Below are 20,722 nucleotides of genomic sequence, written 5' to 3'. Positions count from 1 at the left end.
AACTCGTAGAGGGAGACCAAGAGATAAATACACTAAGCAGATTCAGAAGGATGTAGGCTGCAGCAGGTACTGGGAGATGAAGAAGCTTGCACAGGGTTTGATGCAGTTTAAAACTAAAAACTCTAAGGTAAAAGAATTCCACATTAGTCGTAGAAACCAAGAACTGAGAGAAGTTGGTTGTGTTAAATTTTTGGGCATGCATTTGGACCAAAATCTATCCTGGTCTTCACACACAAAGTATTTAGCAAGTAAATTAAACTGCCTGACATTTACAATGAAAATCCTGTCATATTCAACTAGCACGGAGATAAGAAAAATAGTTTACCACAGCTATTTTGAATCAGTGATAATGTATGGCGTTATCTTTTGGGGAAGCACAAGCAAAATGAATGGAATCTTAAAATTACAGAAATCAGTTGTTAGAAATATGTCCAATACAAAACCGAAAGGATCCTGTCGCTCACTGTTAAGAAATTTAAAAATATTAAGTGCTCCGTGTTTGTACATTTATGAACTGATTATTTTTGTATACAGTCACCCCAAGTTGTTCATAGATGATACCTTTAAACATCAATAGTTTACTAGGAACAAGGAGAATTTCTCTGTAAATTAATAATTATTGTTTGTGTAATACACACAAATTGTAATGTCAATATTGACAAGTCCCCTGTACATTAAATCTTGTGATTTAACTCTGTATGTTATGGGACAATAAAAATTCTGATTGGGATTCCCTGATTCTGCTTCTAGGTGGGGTGGCTTCTTTCACCTCAGCTACTCTCCTCTCTTGTGAAATTCTTATTCTACTAATAACTGCTACATCATCAGCATACGCACACATCTCAGTTGACTTTGTGCCTTTGTAAATGGATATCTGAAGCTTTTGAACAGATGCTTCAAGAGTTAGATGAAAAAGCATTGTAGAAAGGGTATCCCCTCGTCTGACACCTTTACGAACTGGAAACCATTTACCGAGTTCTCCATCACTCGCACTGCAGTCTCGGAACCGACCAGTGTTGCTCGGATAAGTGAAACGTACTTAGACGGTATATCAGACAGCAGCTAATCAGTCAGCATTTTCACCCTATCGAGACTATCGAAGGTACGCTCGAAGTCTACATAGAGGTTATGAAGATCAGTGGCATACTCACACACATTTTCTCGTATTTGCCTCATCACAAATGTCTGATCTGTTGTTGACTTATTAGGCCGAAATCTGCTCTAACATTCTCCTAGAATCTCTTTTACATATAGAACTAGCCGGCTGTAAATAATATTAGAAAGAATCTTACAGGTTACATTCAACGGAAAATTCCTCGGTAATTTGAACAAGAAGTCTTGCCCCCCTGGTCTGTTGACTGGTACGATTACGCATAAGGTCCGCTTTTCTGCGATTCTTTCCTGATTCCATTGTTGTTGTTGTTGTTGTTGTTGTTGTTGTGGTCTTCAGTCCTGAGACTGGTTTGCTGCAGCTCTCCATGCTACTCTATCCTGTGCAAGCTTCTTCATCTCCCAGCACCCACTGCAGCCTACATCCTTCTGAATCTGCTTAGTGTATTCATCTCTTGGTCTCCCTCTACAATTTTTACCCTCCACGCTGCCCTCCAATGCTAAATTGGTGATCCCTCGATGTCTCAGAACATGTCCTACCAACTGGTCCCTTCTTCTTGTCAAGTTGTGCCACAAACTCCTTTTCTCCCCAATCCTATTCAATACCTCCTCATTAGTTACGTGATCTACCCACCTTATCTTCAGCATTCTTCTGTAGCACCACATTTCGAAAGCTTCTATTCTCTTCTTTATCCTCCACGTTTCACTTCCATACATGGCTACACTCCATACAAATACTTTCAGAAATGACTTCCTCACACTTAAATCTATACTCGATGTTAACAAATTTCTCTTCTTCAGAAACGCCTTCCTTACCATTGCCAGTCTACATTTTATATCCTCTCTACTTCGACCATCATCAGTTATTTTGCTCCCCAAAACTCCTTCACTACTTTAAGTGTCTCATTTCCTTATATAATCCCCTCAGCATCACCCGACTTAATTCGACTACATTGCATTATCCTCATTTTGCTTTTGTTGATGTTCATCTTATACCCTCCTTTCAAGACACTGTCCATTCCGTTCAATTGCTCGTCCAAGTCCTTTGCTGTCTCTGACAGAATTACAATGTCATCAACGAACCTCACAGTTTTTATTTCTTCTCCCCGGATTTTAATACCTACTCCGAATTTTTCTTTTGTTTCCTTTACTGCTTGCTCACTATACAGACTGAATAACATCGGGGAGAGGCTACAACCCTGTCTCACTCCCTTCGAAACCACTGCTTCCCTTTGATGTCCCTCGACTCTTATAACTATCTGCTTTGTTTACAAATTGTAAATAGCCTTTCGCTCCCTGTATTTTACCCCTTCCACCTTTAGAATTTCAAAGAGAGTATTCCATATCAACTTGATAAGTGCTAAGGAAAGCTGGAGATGCAGTTCAGTTATAAGTGCACCACCTTCATGCACTTCATGCTTATGTACATATTCAGACACCTAAATTCTTCAGTTTTCCTTACTTGGCCAAAGCAGTGCACCCACCACACAGAATAATCCTCTCTTAATGTCACCGAGCGAGGTGGCGCAGTGGTAAGACACTGGACTCGCATTCGGGAGGACGACGGTTCAATCCCGCGTCCGGCCATCCTGATTTAGGTTTTCCGTGATTTCCCTAAATCACTCCAGGCAAATGCCGGGATGGTTCCTCTGAAAGGGCACGGCCGACTTCCTTCCCCATCCTTCCCTAATCCGATGAGACCGATGACCACGCTGTCTGGTCTCCTTCCCCAAAACCAACCATCTTAATGTCAGAGTCTGGCATCACAGCTCTATCTGCATAGTGCCATATCCTGTGTGCCAATAACTACCACCGAAAAACAATAATGCAGCATTCCTAGGCCGTGTCAGGAATGTTGTGTTCCCTTCGGTTTCTGCTAGTGTAAACGCTTTTTCACGGACACGAGGAACTGGCACCGAACACTGACAACCTGTCTGCAAATCGTCGTTTGCTCGTATTTGCTTTCGTTCGGTCCGGTGTAAACCGGGGTCGAGAAGAAACTTAAGAGGACCGTCGTGTCGCCTTACGACCGGCGTGATGTGAATGTGTACTTATTAGCAGGAACAGAAAATGATAATGCAAAATTCGTGGCTTCTAGTGAAATAACATGAATCAGCTTCCTTAGATTTTACAAAAATTTGTTACTTTGCTGTATAAAAATTTTATAAATTTGTGAATGTAGGTTTACTAATAGTTGTGACTGATAGTTATTGAATGTTAAAACTGCACTTTGACTTCTAATTTTCTCAAAAGTAACACCAAAACTGTCCAGAAATGACATCGAATAACTGACTGTATGAAATTTTCTGTGATTATCAATTGAGTCCTGGTGACACTTTGTCACAAACTTTTGATGAAATCTGCAGTGCCTGTAGTGGTTAATAAAAAAGAAAAAGAGAAGAAAATGAAAGAAAAGGTTGAAAATGTGGCAAGAAATGGTGAACAAAAAGGGGGTCTTAAAATCCTTAATGACCGTGAAACAGGGAAAGAATGAAATGCAAATCGGACTTCGTGATTCGGAAAAGCTATTGTTGGGGTGGTCCTTGTGGCGTTTCTGAGCAAAAGTCAAACCAATTTCCACTACAAAAATTATTTGAAAAAGAACAGAGAATAACAAAATGTGATTAACAGGGGGAAATGGCGTTGATAAGAGTTCATCCTGTACCATGTTAACACGTCTTCTCTCATGCGGCGTCCAGGTCTCGTTCTCCAAAAATCTCCTGCTTCATTTCTGCACGAAAAGTCGTAGCTGCTCTGAAATCTTGCAATAAATTTCATTGTCCAGGAATTACTAATGTATACAAATCAAAATTGTCTTGATATTAAATGCAATGTATTTTATGTTGCTGCTTCCGTCCTCCAAATTTCACACAAACTACCACAATATGTCTGCACATTAATAAGTTTTTTTGTCTTAATCCGACCAAGACTAGCTAATAAGTAAGTTAAACTTCCACTCTCAAGAGACAAAAGACGGATGGAAAACAAACAGAGTTACAATTTTAGTACCTTCATTTTCTTGTATATTTTCTCTGCCGTTGTGCGCTCGTACCGCTGCGACGGTATAATTTATGTCTGAGGGAACGAGTGTAGCGTGGCGAAATTCAAAGTCCCGCTACATGCCATTTGAGATTTCTCTACCGAGGGCCTAAAGGGTGGGTGCAGTCGTGTGCCTCCGGAAGAGGTGTCACGGCTGGCTATGGTGAGGTGTCAAGTTCTGGTGCTGCCTATCTGTTCTACCATCTGCATCTGCTGCTTTCACATCACAGAGGTCCCGACATACTTTTGCTATCTCGACAGTTCCGGTTGTCGTGTACTCGTACATCCACTATGTCTCTGAGGACTGAATCCCAGAACCCACTGACATGTGGCACAGAACCTTTGTCTGTTCGTGTCTGCGATGGCAGAGCATGGCATCGAGAGGGGCTACGTACATCTTTTTTTCTTTGTTCCTATTTTTTTAAAAAAGAGAAAAATAACAATCTATTGTACCAGTACAGTGGGTTCTCTCTGAGCTCTGGCGGTAACAAAAATGTGCGTGGAACACACCGATGTGAAAGTGGGGTGGTGGCAGTGGGTGAATTAGGCCAGTAGTACCAGGAGTGCTATCCCCCCCCCCCTCCCAAACCCCCTCCCGCCACCCCTCTTACCAGGTGTACCGGTATAAAACGAGTTTTTTTTGCAAATGAAACACTAATTATGAATTGAAAAGTAAAAACATTTTATTCAAAGTACTGACGATTGCTTTCTATGCATTTTGACCACCTTTCTGGCAATTTGTGGACAACCACACTAATAGAAATGTTCGTCTTTTGAAGCAAACCAATCAGGCACCCAATTTTCGAATTCTTCATAGGAATCTAAGTGTTCCTCAGCCAATGCGTGTCCCATTGATGAAAACAAATGGTAGTCGGAAGGGGCCAAGTCTGGTGAATACGGCGGGTGGGGTAGCAGCTCCCGGCCGAGTGTTTTGATTGTATCCTGAACCAGTTTTGCTTTGTGTGCAGGTGCATTGTCGTGTAAAAAAAATTACTTTGCCATGTCTTTTAGCCCATTCGGGTCTTTTTTCGATCAATGCATAGTTCAAATTGATCATTTGTTGTCTGTAGCAATTAGTATTCACAGTTTCACCAGGTTTTAGAAGCTCGCGAAACACCACTCCTTTCTGACCCCACCAAACACAGAGCATTGTCTTCTTGCCGAATCGATCTGCTTTTGCAGTCAACATCGACGGTTGTCCCGGATTAACCCACGATTTTTTCCATTTACGATTCTTAAAATAAATCCATTTTTCATCGCCAGTAACAATTCGATGCAAAATTGATTTTCTTTCATGTCTTTGAAGCAAAATTTGACAAATGTTTTTCCGGTTTTCCATCTGTCTTTCATTCAATTCATGTGGCACCCATTTTCCACAGTTTTGGATCTTTCCCATAGCTTTCAAACGGTCAGAAATTGTTTGTTGTGCAACATTCAGCATTGCTGCCATTTGCTTCTGACTCAAAGTATCATCTTCATCCAATATTGCTTGCAATTCGGCGTCTTAAAACTTTTTTGGTGGTCTTCCACGTTCTTCATTTCTCACATCAAAATCATTATTTCTGAACCGTTGAAACCATCTTTTGCGCGTTGCTTCTGATAGAGCACGATCACCATATGCCTCGACAAGCATTCGATGCGACTCTGCAGCACTTTTTTTCATAAGAAAACAAAAAATTAATGCTTTCCGAAAATCATCACTTTCTGGTACAAAAGTCGACATTGTTAACACGATGAAAACATATGATGTTGTTTGTTCCATGACTTGATGTATACTAAATATCTTTGACAGATGTCATACAAACCAAAAAAAAAAACGTATGTCCCCATTACCACCAGCTACAAAACTTCTACCTGAGTTATTGGTGCACCTGCTGGGTTCTAAGCAGAGGAGTCTGTGGTCCAACAACTATAAAGGAACAAACTGGACACGAACCGTATACACTGTGGTAACAGAAGTCACGGGTACCTCCTAATGTCGTGTCGGACCTCCTTTTCCCTGGCTCGATGTTGCATAGACTCGATAAGTCGTCGGAAGACCCCTGACAAAATATTGAACCGTGCTTCTCCTCTAGTGTTGCCGGTGCAGGATTTTGTGCACAAACTAGACTCTCGATTACATCCTATAAGTGTTCGACGGGATTCAAGTCAGGCGATAAGGGTGCCACATCACTCACTCGAATTGTGCAGAATGTCGTTCAAACAGTTAAGGAACAGTTGCGGCACGGTCGGTATGGCACATTGTCACCTGTAAAAAATTTATCATTACTTGGCTGCAAATGGTCTCCAAGTAGCTGAACTTAAACCATTTCCAGTGATTAATTGGTTCAGTTGCACCAGAGGACTCAGTCCACTCTGTGTCAACACAGCCCACAACATTACGGAGCCACCGTCAGCTTGCAAAATGTCTTGTCGACAACTAGAGTCCGTCAATTTGTGGGTCTGTGTTACGCTGTCGCATTCAAAACCTATCATCAGCTCATACTGACTGAAATCGGGACTCACCTCGTTGGGCCACAGCACCGAAGTCTTCTAGGGCCCCAACCACTGTGGTCAGGAGCCCAGGAAAGGTGCTGCAGGGGATGTGCTGTTCGCAAAGGCACTTGAGACGGTCGTGTGCTTCCATAGCCCATATTAATGCCAGATTTCGTTGCACTGTTCTAACGAATACATTTGTCGTATATCGCCCGTAGATTTCTGCACCTATTTCATACTGTGTTGCTTGTCTGTTAGCACCGACAACTCTACACTGCTCTCGGTCGTGAAGTGAACAGTCACCCACTGCATTGTCCAGGGTGACAGGTAATACCTGAAATTTGGCATCTCGTCACATTCTTAACACTGTGGATTTCAGAATATCGAATTTCTTAATGATTTCTGAAATTAAATGTCTAACACATCTAGCTCCATTCTGCCTTCAGATTCTGTTAATTCCTGTCGAGCAGCCGTAATCGTGTCGGAAACATTTTGACGTGAATCAGCTGATTACAGAGGACAGCTCCGCCAATGCACTGGGCTTTTATACCTCGTGAATGCGTACTACTGCCATCTGTATACGAGCCTGTTGCTACCCCGTGACTTTTGTCATCTCATTGTATTTCGACTGGAGATGACAAGTAGGAAACTTGCCTAAATATTGTGACAATGTGATGCTATAATTTGGCAGAAAACACGGAAAGGTTTCATAAACCTAAAAGATTTTATGATGGTGAATGTTCTAGTGTGTGCTCAGATGACCTCTCAATCATAAAATTACTTTCAAAATGATGGAGAGCAAATATCAGTCGTATCCTTTGTAACTTTATTAAGGCAAATCCAGATATTGCCTAGTAACTAGCCATTATCAATGCACTATTTCAGAGTTTTACTACATGCCCTAGTACGTCAAACCCTGTTTTTCAGCCTCCTGTCATTTTCATTCATTGAGTCTTGGATGAACTGTGACAGGAGCTCAAACAACAGGGGTTGAAGTACCAGAGCATGTATTAAAATTCTGACATAGTGCATTGATAATGACTATTTACCAGCCAAAATTGGGATTTGCCTTAAGGGGGGTAGGACGTCAAACGGGCCGACTTGGAGCAGGAGAGGCACCACAGGACATTTTAATTTCCACTGTCTATACTTTTACAAATAAATTCATAAAACTTTGTCAGCATGACCAGGAAGGACTCTGGATTCACACTCGTAGCAGTGGAAGTTCAAAAACATAACAAAATAATTTTTTTTATATATATGGAATTTCATCATTTTTTCACTTACTGTTGGCTGCATTTGTTGCTATAGGTACATTTTTCTTCACAAATAAGAGAGGTTCTTTGATGAATTTCACACAGCATACAAACCATACTTACAGGTGTATGAAACTCTAGACTTTTCCAAATCTATTAAAAACTGGGGTAAAAATTGAGATAATTAACAACAAAATTTGATTTTTTTCTAAACATAAAGTTTAAAACGTACTGGCTCATTCATTTTTTCATAAATTAAATAGATTCTAGAGTTTCAGACACCTGTAAATATGGTTCGTATGCTGTGCAAAATTCATCAAAGAATCTCTCTTACTTATGAAGAAAAGTGTACCTATAGCAACAAATGCAGCCAATAGTAAGTGAAAAAATGATGAAATTTCATATCTGAAAAAAAAAATTATTTTGTTATGTTTCTGTACTTCCGCTGCTATGAGTGTGAATCGTGAACCCTTCCTGGTCATCCTGGCAAAGTTTTATGAATTTACTTGTAAAAGTATAGACAGTGGAAATTAAAATGTCCTGTGGTGCGTCTCCTGCTTTAATTTGGCGTGTTTGACGTCCTACCCCCCTTAATAAGGAAAGGGTATGACTGATTGCTGCTCTCCATTTGGAAACACAAGTCACAGTCATTGAATGCATTCCACATTCCTAATGGAAGGTAATTTGATAAAATTATTTTGTTGCCCGGTTGCAGACCCGCAGTTTGAGAGAGCGTTCAAGGATGCCAAATACTGTCAGCGACAGTGCAACAAGCAGCCATTTCACAGGGATGTGGGGGCGGTGGCAAACTCCGCAGTGCCCGGTGACCTTGCTGCTGCTGACCTGCAATTTGCCAGAGATGAACACAGGTCAGTACCTCGTGAGGTCATCGTGTCCTCAGCAACTTCAGCTGTCACCTCCCATTATTATTAATCTATGAGTGATTCAAATTATTTATGCCCCTCCAGTCCAAAAAGTTTCAGGCCCATATTAATAAAAAATAGAGAAAGTTAGGGTGGTGGTTTTAATACTTCAGGTGTTCTATGTAGTTCCGCCCTCCCTCCTCCACCCCCACTTGAGCACAATATACAACGTTCATACAGCCATGAGACACTGTCAGAAAAGTCCTCCTTTTGGACATCGTTCAACTCGTGTATCACAATGGCTCGAATGTAATTGCGTGGATAAAAAAATCTAGTCAACAAGACACGGCAGGAGAACGAACGTACAAAAGGTAGGTAGCTTGCAAGCTTTCAGAGCCAGTGGCGCTTCCTTCCAGCAGAAGGGTTGAGAGGGAAGGAGGACGGGTTAATGAAAATGACCGGCGAGATTTAGGAAATGTGGAGCATTCAGAAAAATCGCGCAGAACTCCTAGTCAGGGGAGGTTTACCAGACAGGATGAGAAGGAAAGGGGGACTGCGCCAGATGAGATTTGAAAACCTGAGAGCTTAAAGCTGGAAGCCAGGGTGAGTTGCAAGATAGGTCTGCACGAGTTAATAAAAATGAGAAGCTTAGTGCACTGTATGTGATAGTGATGGGATTGGGGTAGCGAAAAATAGACAGGTCAGAAAACATAAGTTGTAGAAAACTAAAAGGGAGTGAAGAAAGGAATAGTTACTGTGAAGAAATTCTGAGACTGCAGAAATTAACGTAAATTAAGGTCGCGTGAGTGGCAAGAACAGAGGATGTGCTGTAGCGCCAGTTCTCCCCTGCAGAGTTGTGAGAAACCGGTGCCTGGGGGAAGAATCCAGATGGCGCGTGTGGTGAAACAGGCACCGAGGTCTCAATGTCGTGTTGTGGAGCACGTTCTGCGACAGGATATTGTATGTCACCAGTTCACACCCTCTGCCTATGACCGTTCACCCTAACTGATAATTTGGTGGTGCTCATGCCGATGTGAAAAGTCCAACCGTGTGCACCTGACAGCTGATACATAACGTGTCATTTCACAAGTGGCTCTCCCTTACATACCATCTGCTAAGTCTCCCCTGACCTGGAATTATGGGCAACTTTTACAAATTCTGCCCTTCTACATAACCCTCACCAGTCCTTTTCCTTCACCCCTCTTCCTTCCCCTTCAACCATACTGCCAGAAAAGGAGCATGGCAAGACTTGAAATCAGACAAAAACACACACACACACACACACACACACACACACACACGGCCAGTCACTGGCATCCTGGCTTCAGCTGCCAGAGACTGTGGTCGTGTGTGTGTGTGTGTGTGTGTGTGTGTGTGTGTGTGTGTGTTTGTCTGATTTCAAGTCTTGCCATGCTGATTTTTCCCAGAAACAAATTGTCTGTGTTTTGCATTTCAGTTTATGTCTGACAGATGTCCATGCATCACCATTTTTCTACAGAGTCAAGATGTGGTGGATAAACTTCACACACACATTACTCTTCTTCAAAACATTCTCAAGAATGTCTCGATCAGTCGATTTATAGATGTTCCTCGAGCACAGTGTGTGGCACAACACCTTGACAGACTACAGCTTCACAGCTTAACACCGCACGCTAACAACTCACAGTTTGAATGCAAATCTATTGTTTACAGCTGTTATTTCATGAAGCCACAGTAGTTAACTGCATTAAAATTTGCTTATAACTCAGGAATAAAATCATTCTCAGAACTTTTTTGAAGGATGGTGTATGTTTACTGCCATTATCTTGTGGTATTGCTGGATAGTTGTAGGGTTTCTTATCTTGCCTAGAAAACAGACAAGTTATTAAAAAATAGCCAGTGGAAAGCTTTTGGAAACCTCAACATGCAATCAAAGAAAGTGACATTTGGTGGTCCTAGTTATTCATTTCTGTGAAAATAAAGTGATGGATTAGCAGTGCCCTAGTAGGACTGCACAAGAGTTTTTGCACTTACAAGAGAGTAGGGGCATTTGTAGAACTTTACACCTTCTCTGCCCAAATACACTCTCTTTCCTTCTCATCCCATCCAGTACATCTCCCCTGACCTGTGGTTTTGGATGACTTACCCGAAACCTACCCCTTTTCCTAGACCTCTCCAGTCCTTTTCCTTCACCCCTCTTTCTTCACCTTCAACCCTTCTGCCCGAAGAAGGAGCCACTGGCTCCAATAGCTTGTCTATTAAAACCTTCTTTTACGTATGCGTCCTGCCGCTGCTTAGTGAGTAGATTTTTTGTCTATCCAATTAAACTACCATTATGTACTAAATTCAAGTTTATTTCATTCCAGTACCTCTCTTGCAATAATGCAGTCTAACACAAAAAAAAGAACACGTACCTCACAGAAAATTTTTAAAGGAACGGATATCGGTAGCTGTGGTGTACGTGTACAGACAAGCAAAAGATGACAATTTCAGAAAAATTGGATGATTTGTTCAAGAGAAAGGTCTTCACAAATTGAGCAAGTCAATAATGTGTTTGACCACTTCTTGCCCTCATGCAAACAGTTATTTGGCTTGGCATTTACAAGGGTTGTTTTTTAAGTAAGGGCCGTTCGCGCGTATAGTCCCGTAGTTCGCGCGGACGCCGCAACAAGCCACCGCGCCACTTGCCGGCATCCTTCCCGTTCACACTGATGCAAGTTGCAGCTCTGTAGCAGACGTGTACGCATCGCTGTGCTACTTTATAATGTTTACAATTATTGAATCGCCCGCCGCGTGTGAGATACGGTCAGTGATACGTTTTTTGACCGCGAGAAGCCTATCAGCTGCAGAAATTCATCGTCAGTTAACAGAAGTTTATGGCTCGAATGTAATGAGTGAAGGTAAAGTGCATAAATGGGTTATAGAGTTTAAAAATGGCCGTCAAAACGTCCATGACGAAGAACGCTCAGGCCGGCCCTCTGTGATCACTGATGATTTGGTGGCTGCAGTCGAAACAAAGATTCGTCAGGACAGAAGATTCACAATTTCAACTCTTTCTTTGGAATTTCCACAAGTTTGTACAAAATTGTGTCTGAAAACCTGAACTTTAAGAAACTGTGTTCTCGGTGGGTACCACAAAGGGAAGAGATTTGCCACTTCATTTGACTTTTTGATTCGTTACGAGGAAGAGGGGGACGACATGTCGAGTCAAATTGTCACTGGAGATGAAACATGGGCATCCCATATCACTCCCGAAAGGAAGCGACAATCGACGGAATGGCGACACACAACCTCACCCGTCAAGGTCAAAGCCAAACAGACGCTGTCAAAGCGCAAGATTATGGCAACTGTGTTCAGGGACCGGCGCGGTGTTTTGCTAGTGGACTTTATGCCACGAGGAACGACAGTCAACTCGGACGGCTACTGTGCAACTCTAAAGAAGCTCCGCAGAGCAATTCAAAACAAAAGGTGCGGCATGCTGACAAAAGGAGTTTTGCTCCTGCACGATAACGCTAGGCCTCACACCTCTCAAAAGACTCGCGATTTGATCGATTCTTTTGGCTGGGAAGTTTTGGACCGTGCACCGTACAGCCCCGACCTTGCTCCTAGCGATTTTGACCTTTTCCGGTACCTGAAACACCATCTTGGCGGGCAGCGCTTCAATGACGACGATGAAGTGAAAGCGGCCGTGAACTCTCGGCTGTCGGAGCAGGCGGCCGAATTCTTTGAAGAGGGAGTTAAAAAACTTAGTTGTACGGTATGAGAAGTGCGTAAATAAACAAGGCAACTATGTAGAAAAAGAGGTAAAAGTGTGTAGAATCAGAAAATAAAAGTTTTTTTTACAAAAGTATTTGTATCTTTTTTAAAAAATAAGAACGGCCTTTACGTAAAAAACAACCCTTGTATTTACAGAATTGTTGGGCGTCCTCCTGGGGGGTATCGTGCCAAATTCTGTTCAATTTGCACCTCAGACTGTCAAAATCCCAAGCTGGTTGGAGGGCTCTGCCTGTAATGCTCCAAACATAGACAGTTGGGGAGAGACCTTGCTGGCCAAGGTAGGGTCTGGCAAGCACAAAGACAAGTAATAGCAGGCATTTTCTTGCCGAAATGTAATGTGAGGATGAGCTTGGCACGAAGGGCAATAAAAAGGGTACAGAATGTTGTCAACATACCATTTTGCCGTACGAGTGCTATAGATGACAACCAAAGGGGTCTCGCTATGGAAAGAAATGCTATCCCCACACCGTCACTCCCGGGTGCCCGGCTGTATGGCGGGTGAAAGACAGGTTGCTGTCTGACCACTATCTGGGGCTTATCCAGATGTGTCTTTGGCCTGGAATCTTATTCACTAGAATAGAGTTGTGTTTAGTGATGTGTCTGGAGATGCACTGGGCAGCGGTAGGATATTGACCTGACTGCCACCTACCACACAGTTCGACAACCAGTTCTTTTCACAGCAGGACCCCTTTGGTTGTCATAGACAGAACCCTTACAGTACAGCAGTACACTGACGATATTCTACTACCCATTTTGTTGCCCTTCACGGCGAGCCATCCTGGGCGTACATTTCGGGAAGATAACGGGCCACCTGCACACGCCGAGAGTTTCTACCGCTCGTGTTCGTGGTGGCCAAATCCTACCTCTGCCAGCAACATTGCCGGATCTCTCGCTAGTTGAGAACATTTTGAACAGCTCGGGAGATTGACGATCTGATGTATCAGTTGGCCAGAATTTGGCACAATGTCCCACAGGAGGACATCCGACAACTCTTATCGACCAACGATAAGCCAAATAACTGCTTTAATAAAGGCCGGTGGATCAGTGTGTTGTTGACTCGCTCAATATGTGAAGCTCTTTCTCTCGAATAAACCGTCCAGTTATTCTGAAACTGTAACCATTTGCTTGACTGTACGTGTACTCCACGCCTACCAATTTCCACCCCATTTTAATCGTATGTCTGTGGTTTGTTGAAGTAACTAAATCATTTCTTATCTTCATGCTAATCTGTTTCTTCAGCAGTTAATTAGGAAATTATTATTAACTATCAGTACACTCTATTTTTCTGTTTATCTCTATTTGTTTGATTTTCTCGATGTTTCAGGTCTACCAAAATTCCTTCATTTGAAGAAAGCTATCTTCAAAACGTGTCCAGTGGTGAGGTAGCGATGAAGGAAGAAAAATCGATCCATTTCGTCAGTTGTAGTGCTCCGACACAAGGAATTAGCTTACAGCTGGATAATTCCTTCTGCAGTACACCTTATATGAGCATGGTGGACAATATATTTTCTGTCTTCACCTGCAGTTCGTGCCTACAGAGGTTTTCATCGAAATACAGCCTCATAATGCACGTGTTCATTCACATCGATTGTGTACAGCCACCGTTACACGTTTGTAGATACTGCGGTGAAGTGTTTCTCACTTATTTTGGCCTGAATAAGCATTTGAGGATGAAAGACGACGACGGGACTCTGATCGCACGACCGTTTTCTGATACCGGAAAGATATGTCACTCTAGTGATTTGCGCAGCGATGTAGTCAGTTCCGAAGACCACGTGCCTGTTTCTTTCGACTCAGTCACTGGTAACAGTTCAAATGAACAAGTCACTAACACAGATCTTGTGGAAAGGGCAGATTCTAATCGACGTAAAGATGACAGCTCGAGCTGCATACAGGCACAACAAAAAGACTGTTACACTTGAGCCTCCAGCCGAAACCTTCTTTAGAAAAGGAAAAACGTCCACACAGTCCCACAAGGAAGCACATCTCACGCACATGCGACTGCCATCTCCAGCCACACTGGCCGCACGGTAACTCGCGTCAGATGGGAACAGAAATACAGAAATCTGGAGTGGGGTACGGAAGTGGGAGGGATAGTAGGCTACAGGTGGTGGTGGGGGGGGGGGGGGGGAGGGAGAAGTCAGCACTGCTAGACAGAGCGTGCAGGGGTTAGAGGTGGCAGTACAGGGCTGCCAGGCGCCGCGTCGGGAGGGAGTGGGCGTAACGGGGAGTGGAAAAGGGGAGGAGCACGGACAGGGAGGGAAGGGTGGCGTCGGCGGAGAGCGGAGCGCAGTGAGGGTGGGGGATGTGAATTGGGAGGAAATTACAGGACAAAAGGGGCGGAGACTGTTTCATCTACATGGATACTCTGCAAATCACATTTAAGTTCCTGGCAGTGTGTTCATCAAACTTCCTTCACAATTCTCTATTATTCCAATCTCGTATACCGCACGGAAAGAATGAACACCTATATCTTTCCGTACGAGCTCTGATTTCCCTTATTTTATCGTGGTGATCATTTCGCCCTTTGTAGGTCGGCATCAATGAAATATTTTCGCATGCAGAGGACAAAGTTGGTGACAGAAACTTCGTGAGAAGATTCTGCCGCAGCGAAAATTGCTTTTGTTTTAATGATGTTCACCCCAAATGCTGTATAATTTCAGTGATGCTCTCTCCCCTATTTCACAATAATACAAAATGTGCTGCCCTTCTTTGTACTTTTTTGATGTACTTCATCGATCCTATCTGGTAAGATCCCACACTGTGCAACAGTATTCTAAAAGATGGAGGACAAGCATAGTCTAGGCAGTCTCTTTAGTAGATCTGTTACATTTTCTAAGTGTCCTGCCAATAAAACGCAGTCTTTGGGTAGCCTTTGCAGTGTTACGTGGCTTTATGCTTAATTACAGACTTACTATTCTGTCAGTTGATTTGTTTTCACCACGTAACGCCCGCTGTTTACGTCCTCCTCCGTTGCTGAGCGATGTATCACTTTTCGTTCTGACCCCGCAACTCTTCCTTTCCTATATCTTTACTACTTTTTATCTATATAAATGACGAACTATTGGTTTTGCCGTTTAACAACTTTTTAATAACTGTGGAAGTATTACAGGCATCGGGTCCCACCTAATGTGTCACCCGCCTACACGTTTTAAATGAACCTTTCGACACTCTATCGATCTGTTTACAAAGAGAAATCAGAATGTCTCTTCCTTTGACGTTGTCCGGCAATGACCTAGAAAGCTCGATGCCCTCGCGGCCCGGGCTCTTCCGTGGCTCGCGGTAGTTTGCAGCATTCGTTTTATTCCTCGCCCACTTGCTGCTACGTCAACCTTTCGTGGTGATCGTTGGGCAACGTCTTCCACGTTATCTGCAACATAAATAAACTTTCTTCCCACAGTATTTCTGAAAACCCAAAAACAAACTTAAAGAACATAATAATAATAATAATAATAATAATAATAATACCTGTTCTTACAATTATTCGTATAAGTCTTGGTCGAATTATTCAGATGTGGGACAGGTATAAGCCTTGTGACACCACAACTCCATCAATCCTATCTGGTAAGACCCCACACTGTGCAACAGTATTCTAAAAGCTGAAGGACAAGCGTAGTGTAGGCAGTCTCTTTAGTAGATCTGTTACATTTTATAAGTGTTGTGCCAATAAAACGCAGTCTTTGGTTAGCCTTCCCCACAACATTTTCTGTATGTTCCTTTCAATTTAAGTTGTTCATAATTGCAATTCCTATGTAATTAGTTGAATTTATGGCCTCTAGATTTGATTTATCTTGTAATTGAAGTTTAATGGATTCCTTTTAGCACTCATGTGGATGATCTCGTTCTTTTCATTCTTTAGGATCAATATCCAATTTTTGCACCATACAGGTATCTTTTCTAAATCATTTTGCAATTTGTTTCATCTTCTGATGGCCTTACTAGTCAATAAATGACAGCGTCATCTGCAAACAACCTAAGACGACTGCTCAGAAGGTCTCCAATGCTTTTCTCATAGTAAACGTCATTTTATTGGAAAACCAACTACAGAATCAGCAAGCTTGGACCTTTTGCTATTTTTCAGCCTAGTTCCTGTCACGATTGATGCATTTTTGAAGCTGCTGTAGAAGCTTTTTCGTACCTGCATCATACCATTCTCTTGCTGCAGACTCGTGCAGGAAGGAATGGTCAGCGTCCTTCAGCTCTTCGTCGCTTGACAATTTCATTCCCCCCCCCCAGTGTTGTTTCAAGTTCAGGAACAAATAGTAGTCACTGGGAGTCAAATCAGAATTGTTTGGAGGATGATCAATGATTTCCCTCCCGAATTTGGCGATGAGATTCGTCGTGGTGTGGGCGACATGAGGGCGGGCGTTGTCGTGGTTCAACTGAACTTCCTTCGTGAGCTGACCCCTCCTTCTGTTCCGCACAGTCCAGCATAGCTTTGTTAGTGTCTCACAGTACCTTGCCGCATTGATTGTTATACTTCTTTCCAGGTAGCCTACAAACCTCCTACCTCTCCAGCTAATCAGGCTTTTCTGTAAGGCCGTGTACCTAAAGCCCCTAATCTGTGGGGGAAAAGGCATCTACTCTGAAGAATAATGCAAAAGCGATAGAAGTAGATGAAGATATAATCAAATCGCCACTGCTCAGTACTTCAGCAGTGACAATTAGAAACAAAGTTTGGTTAACTTTATGTATTTTTAAAGAATCAGCGGTCACCAGTTCCTCACTGGAAGAAGAATAACTGAATTGAAACTGAACTTAATACTCATAAGCAACTTTATGTAAGAATAGTTATTGGCGTCATAATGTAAGAACAGCACCTAATGCACACTTTCAAGTACTTCACACCACACATGTCACAGTAATCAAATAGCAAACAAATACAACATATTACATTAATTTTCAAAGAGAAGTTACAGTAAGATTGTTTACCGGTTGTGGACAGAAAGTTTTTGTTACATTACTCACCGTAATACTGACTGTCGCAATTGTAGCAAGCAGAAAGATTGTTTGAATTTATTCATTGGTAAGGACTATCATTTGCCTAGCAGTTACTCTAATATTTCTTTGTAATGAAACTTATAAATTATGCCACAAGCTACGAATTAGAACTGTGCTTTGACAATAAAATTAAATGTGCAAGTTACGTAAAGTTTTAGTACCAATTTTTTTGCTATAAAAGTTACTTTATTTTTAGCAAAAGAATTAATACTGGCTTTTGAGTTGCTCTATTTCTGACATTATTCGTGCTAAATCCAAAGATTTCATTATTACGTAATTGTCCAAAAGTTGTAAAAATTATGTTTTGATAATGTAATAAATTAATATTCATTTCATTTTCAGTTAATTTTCTGATTATCTCAGTTCATACAACAGGATAGGATGGATACTACTTGGATAATGACTCAGGAAAATTATTTACATGACAATATGCACGAAAACAGTGTTATTTAAGCAATAAAATTTCAACTATGCTGTTCGTCCTATTACACATCTAGTTATAAAAAGTCTAGATCTTACTTCACTTTATGATGCCGTTCATTTAGCAGTATAACAGAGCACAGGTTGATCTTCTTGCCCTACGATAGCCAATAACAAGGGCCCACAATACTCTAGGTGTTTTGTGAATTACTCTTGTTGCATCTGTACTGTGCCCAATAAATGCCATACACATAGGTTGCCCATATTAAGCATCCGCCAAAACAACCATTTCAGTTGTCACTGCTCCGCACTTCGGAAGCAGACTTTCTATCTCCGCACTTTTGCATACAATTGTCTCCTCGCGACTCCCGACTGCTACTTTTTTGGCGCACTTTCAGCGCCCAGCAATAATGCATTTACAATTTATTACACTCTTTGACAATAGCTTTTTCCCTTACTAGGCCAGCCTGTCATCTTACAAAGTGTTAACATTCCATGCGTATTCTCTTTCTGAAATAAAAAAAAAAAGCATTTGTAACTTGACAACACATTTACAAAAATGATATCCAGCACAACTAAGAAAAGAACCTTCATAAAACGTGTAGAAAATGTACGATCATCCACAGAGTTGTACCGTTATAAGTCGACCAGCAGAAGGCCTTTCCTATCCCAGACTACTGACGCCATTACCTTCGCTGCTGATGGCATTTGCTTGAACTTCTTGACATTGGGAGAACGGGAATGCTGCATTTGTTTTGATTGTTCCTTAGTCTCTGGCTAGAAGTCCCCATTTACAACTGAATTCAGAAATTCCCCATCCTCTTCCCAGTAATGAGTGCAGAAACTGGCAGGCACTTTCAGTGCGCTTATTTTTGTGTTCGTTACTGAGCGTCTGTGGCACCCACCTGGCACACACTTCATGATTCTTCAAAATGTACATCAAAATCGTGTCCACACTAGTCTTAGAGACATCCCCTATCAGTTCAGCAACCTCTTGACAGTCGCACACCAAGTTTCGCCAACACCGTACTGAATTCCAGCATTACCGATGGAGGGCGCCACGAACTTGTAAGTCATTTTCAGCCAGGTGTCCGGATACTTTTGATCAGATAGTGCATCTCTGCATTTGAATGTGCACGCCTATACCAGTGTCGTCGGCGTTTCGATGTCGCACACACACTCTGTGCGTTTGGTTAAACACAATTGAAATACAAAGAAAGGAAGTTCTCTTCAACAGCAGTAGAACAATAACAGTCGGAAATAGTTCCAGCTTGCTACGTTTCGAGGTCTAGCGGAACTTCCAGACACGTTACAGAACCACGTGACCAACCCGTCGGACCGTCAGACGGAGGTAGACGAGGCTCGTTGAACCTGGAAGTGTCACGAAGTGATGAGTTCTGGGTGTCTGAGCGCAAGTGATGCAGATGTGGAGTGGGTGCGACAGATGTTTATCCGGAGCCCGACTGAAGCAATTCCGCAGGTGTGCCGACGGCTGCAGCTGCTGCTGACCTCGGCGCACAGGGTGCAGTGTGAGGGATTGCGGCTCTGTGCTGCAGCCGCTCCAACCTGATGACAGACCAAGCTGCAAAGCGTTTGTAGTTCAGATTCCACGCTACACTACGATATCCCGAGCTCTCTGTAAAAGGTGATGTTCACAGATGAAATCTATTTTCATGTGTCCGTGAAGGTAAAACAACACAATAAGTGTATATTTTCAAAGTCACCCTTCAGATTCCTACAGGATTCCGATATTGAGAAAATTATCTTCACATACAGCGAGAATGTACGTAATTTGTTAGACTGTAAATTACAGGCTACTGGTATATTCTGTGATCTGTCTGAAGCATTTGACTGTATAAATCATAAGTTCCAATATTATAAATATCATTGTTATATATATTACAAATAATGTTACATTCCATCCTCAATCTCCAATTTTTTGATTTCATCTTTTTTTAAGTAAATTATAATATTGTGGTGTACCTGGAAACACTGCTAGATGGTTCAAATCACATGTCTCTGACAGGAAGCAAATGGTGTAAAGAATCATCGTCTGGGACTAATTACATGTGGTGTTCCACAATGTTCAATCTTAGGACCCATACGAGTTCTTGGGTATATCAATGGCCTTTCATCAGTAACATTACCAGACATCAAGTCTGTTTTGTTTGCAAATGACACAAACATTGCAATAAAGAACAAATCAAGTGTATTTTATGATCAGTTAATGAAATTTTCATGGACATTAGTGATTAAGCTTTATCATTATATTTTGTCAAAACACAATACATAAATTGTAGAACCTTTAAAGAGATTTATTGCCTAGGTCACAGAGATTTGCCTCATCAAGGCAAGCTATAGTTTTCTGGATCCAAAAACATGTAGTAAGTATTATTTTTGGTGTGAACCCAAGGTCAGCCTACAGAGCCCAGTTTAGTAAATTAGGGATCTACATCTAAATCTATATATCCATCTATACTCTGCAAACCACAATTTAATACATGCCAGAGGGTACGTTATATTCTGAACCTCACGATCCCTATCTCAACAATATGTAGGTGGTTGGAGTATATTCTTACAGCCTCTATTTAAAGTTGGTTCTTGAAACTTTGTTAATAGACATTTTTGGGATAGTTTACGTCTGTCTTAAATAGTCTACCGCTTCAGTTCTTTCAAGTTGTCTGTGACACACTCCCACAGATTAAACAAACTTGTGACCATTTGTACTGCACTTCTCTGTATATGTTCAATATCCCCTGTTAGTCCTGTCCGATATGGGTCCCACACACTAGAGCAATAATC

The 20,722-nt window shown here is 42.0% G+C and overlaps 1 protein-coding gene across 1 annotated transcript in view; it reads left to right on the top strand.

The window, feature by feature from the left end:
* LOC126212779 (uncharacterized) overlaps positions 1-14,556 on the top strand; it is a 65,682-nt gene extending 51,126 nt beyond the window's left edge. The window contains exons 7-8 of the mRNA XM_049940183.1: positions 8,596-8,749; positions 13,824-14,556. Coding sequence (XP_049796140.1) covers positions 8,596-8,749; positions 13,824-14,421 — 752 coding nt within the window. The 3' untranslated portion in view covers positions 14,422-14,556. The remainder of the gene's footprint in view (positions 1-8,595; positions 8,750-13,823) is intronic.
* The last annotated feature ends 6,166 nt before the right edge of the window (positions 14,557-20,722 follow it).

The sequence above is a fragment of the Schistocerca nitens genome, chromosome 11 (assembly GCF_023898315.1).
Source record: "Schistocerca nitens isolate TAMUIC-IGC-003100 chromosome 11, iqSchNite1.1, whole genome shotgun sequence".
NCBI classification, from domain to species: domain Eukaryota; kingdom Metazoa; phylum Arthropoda; class Insecta; order Orthoptera; family Acrididae; genus Schistocerca; species Schistocerca nitens.
Note: the sequence above shows the minus strand (reverse complement) of the source record. Positions and strands in the feature narration are given on the sequence as shown.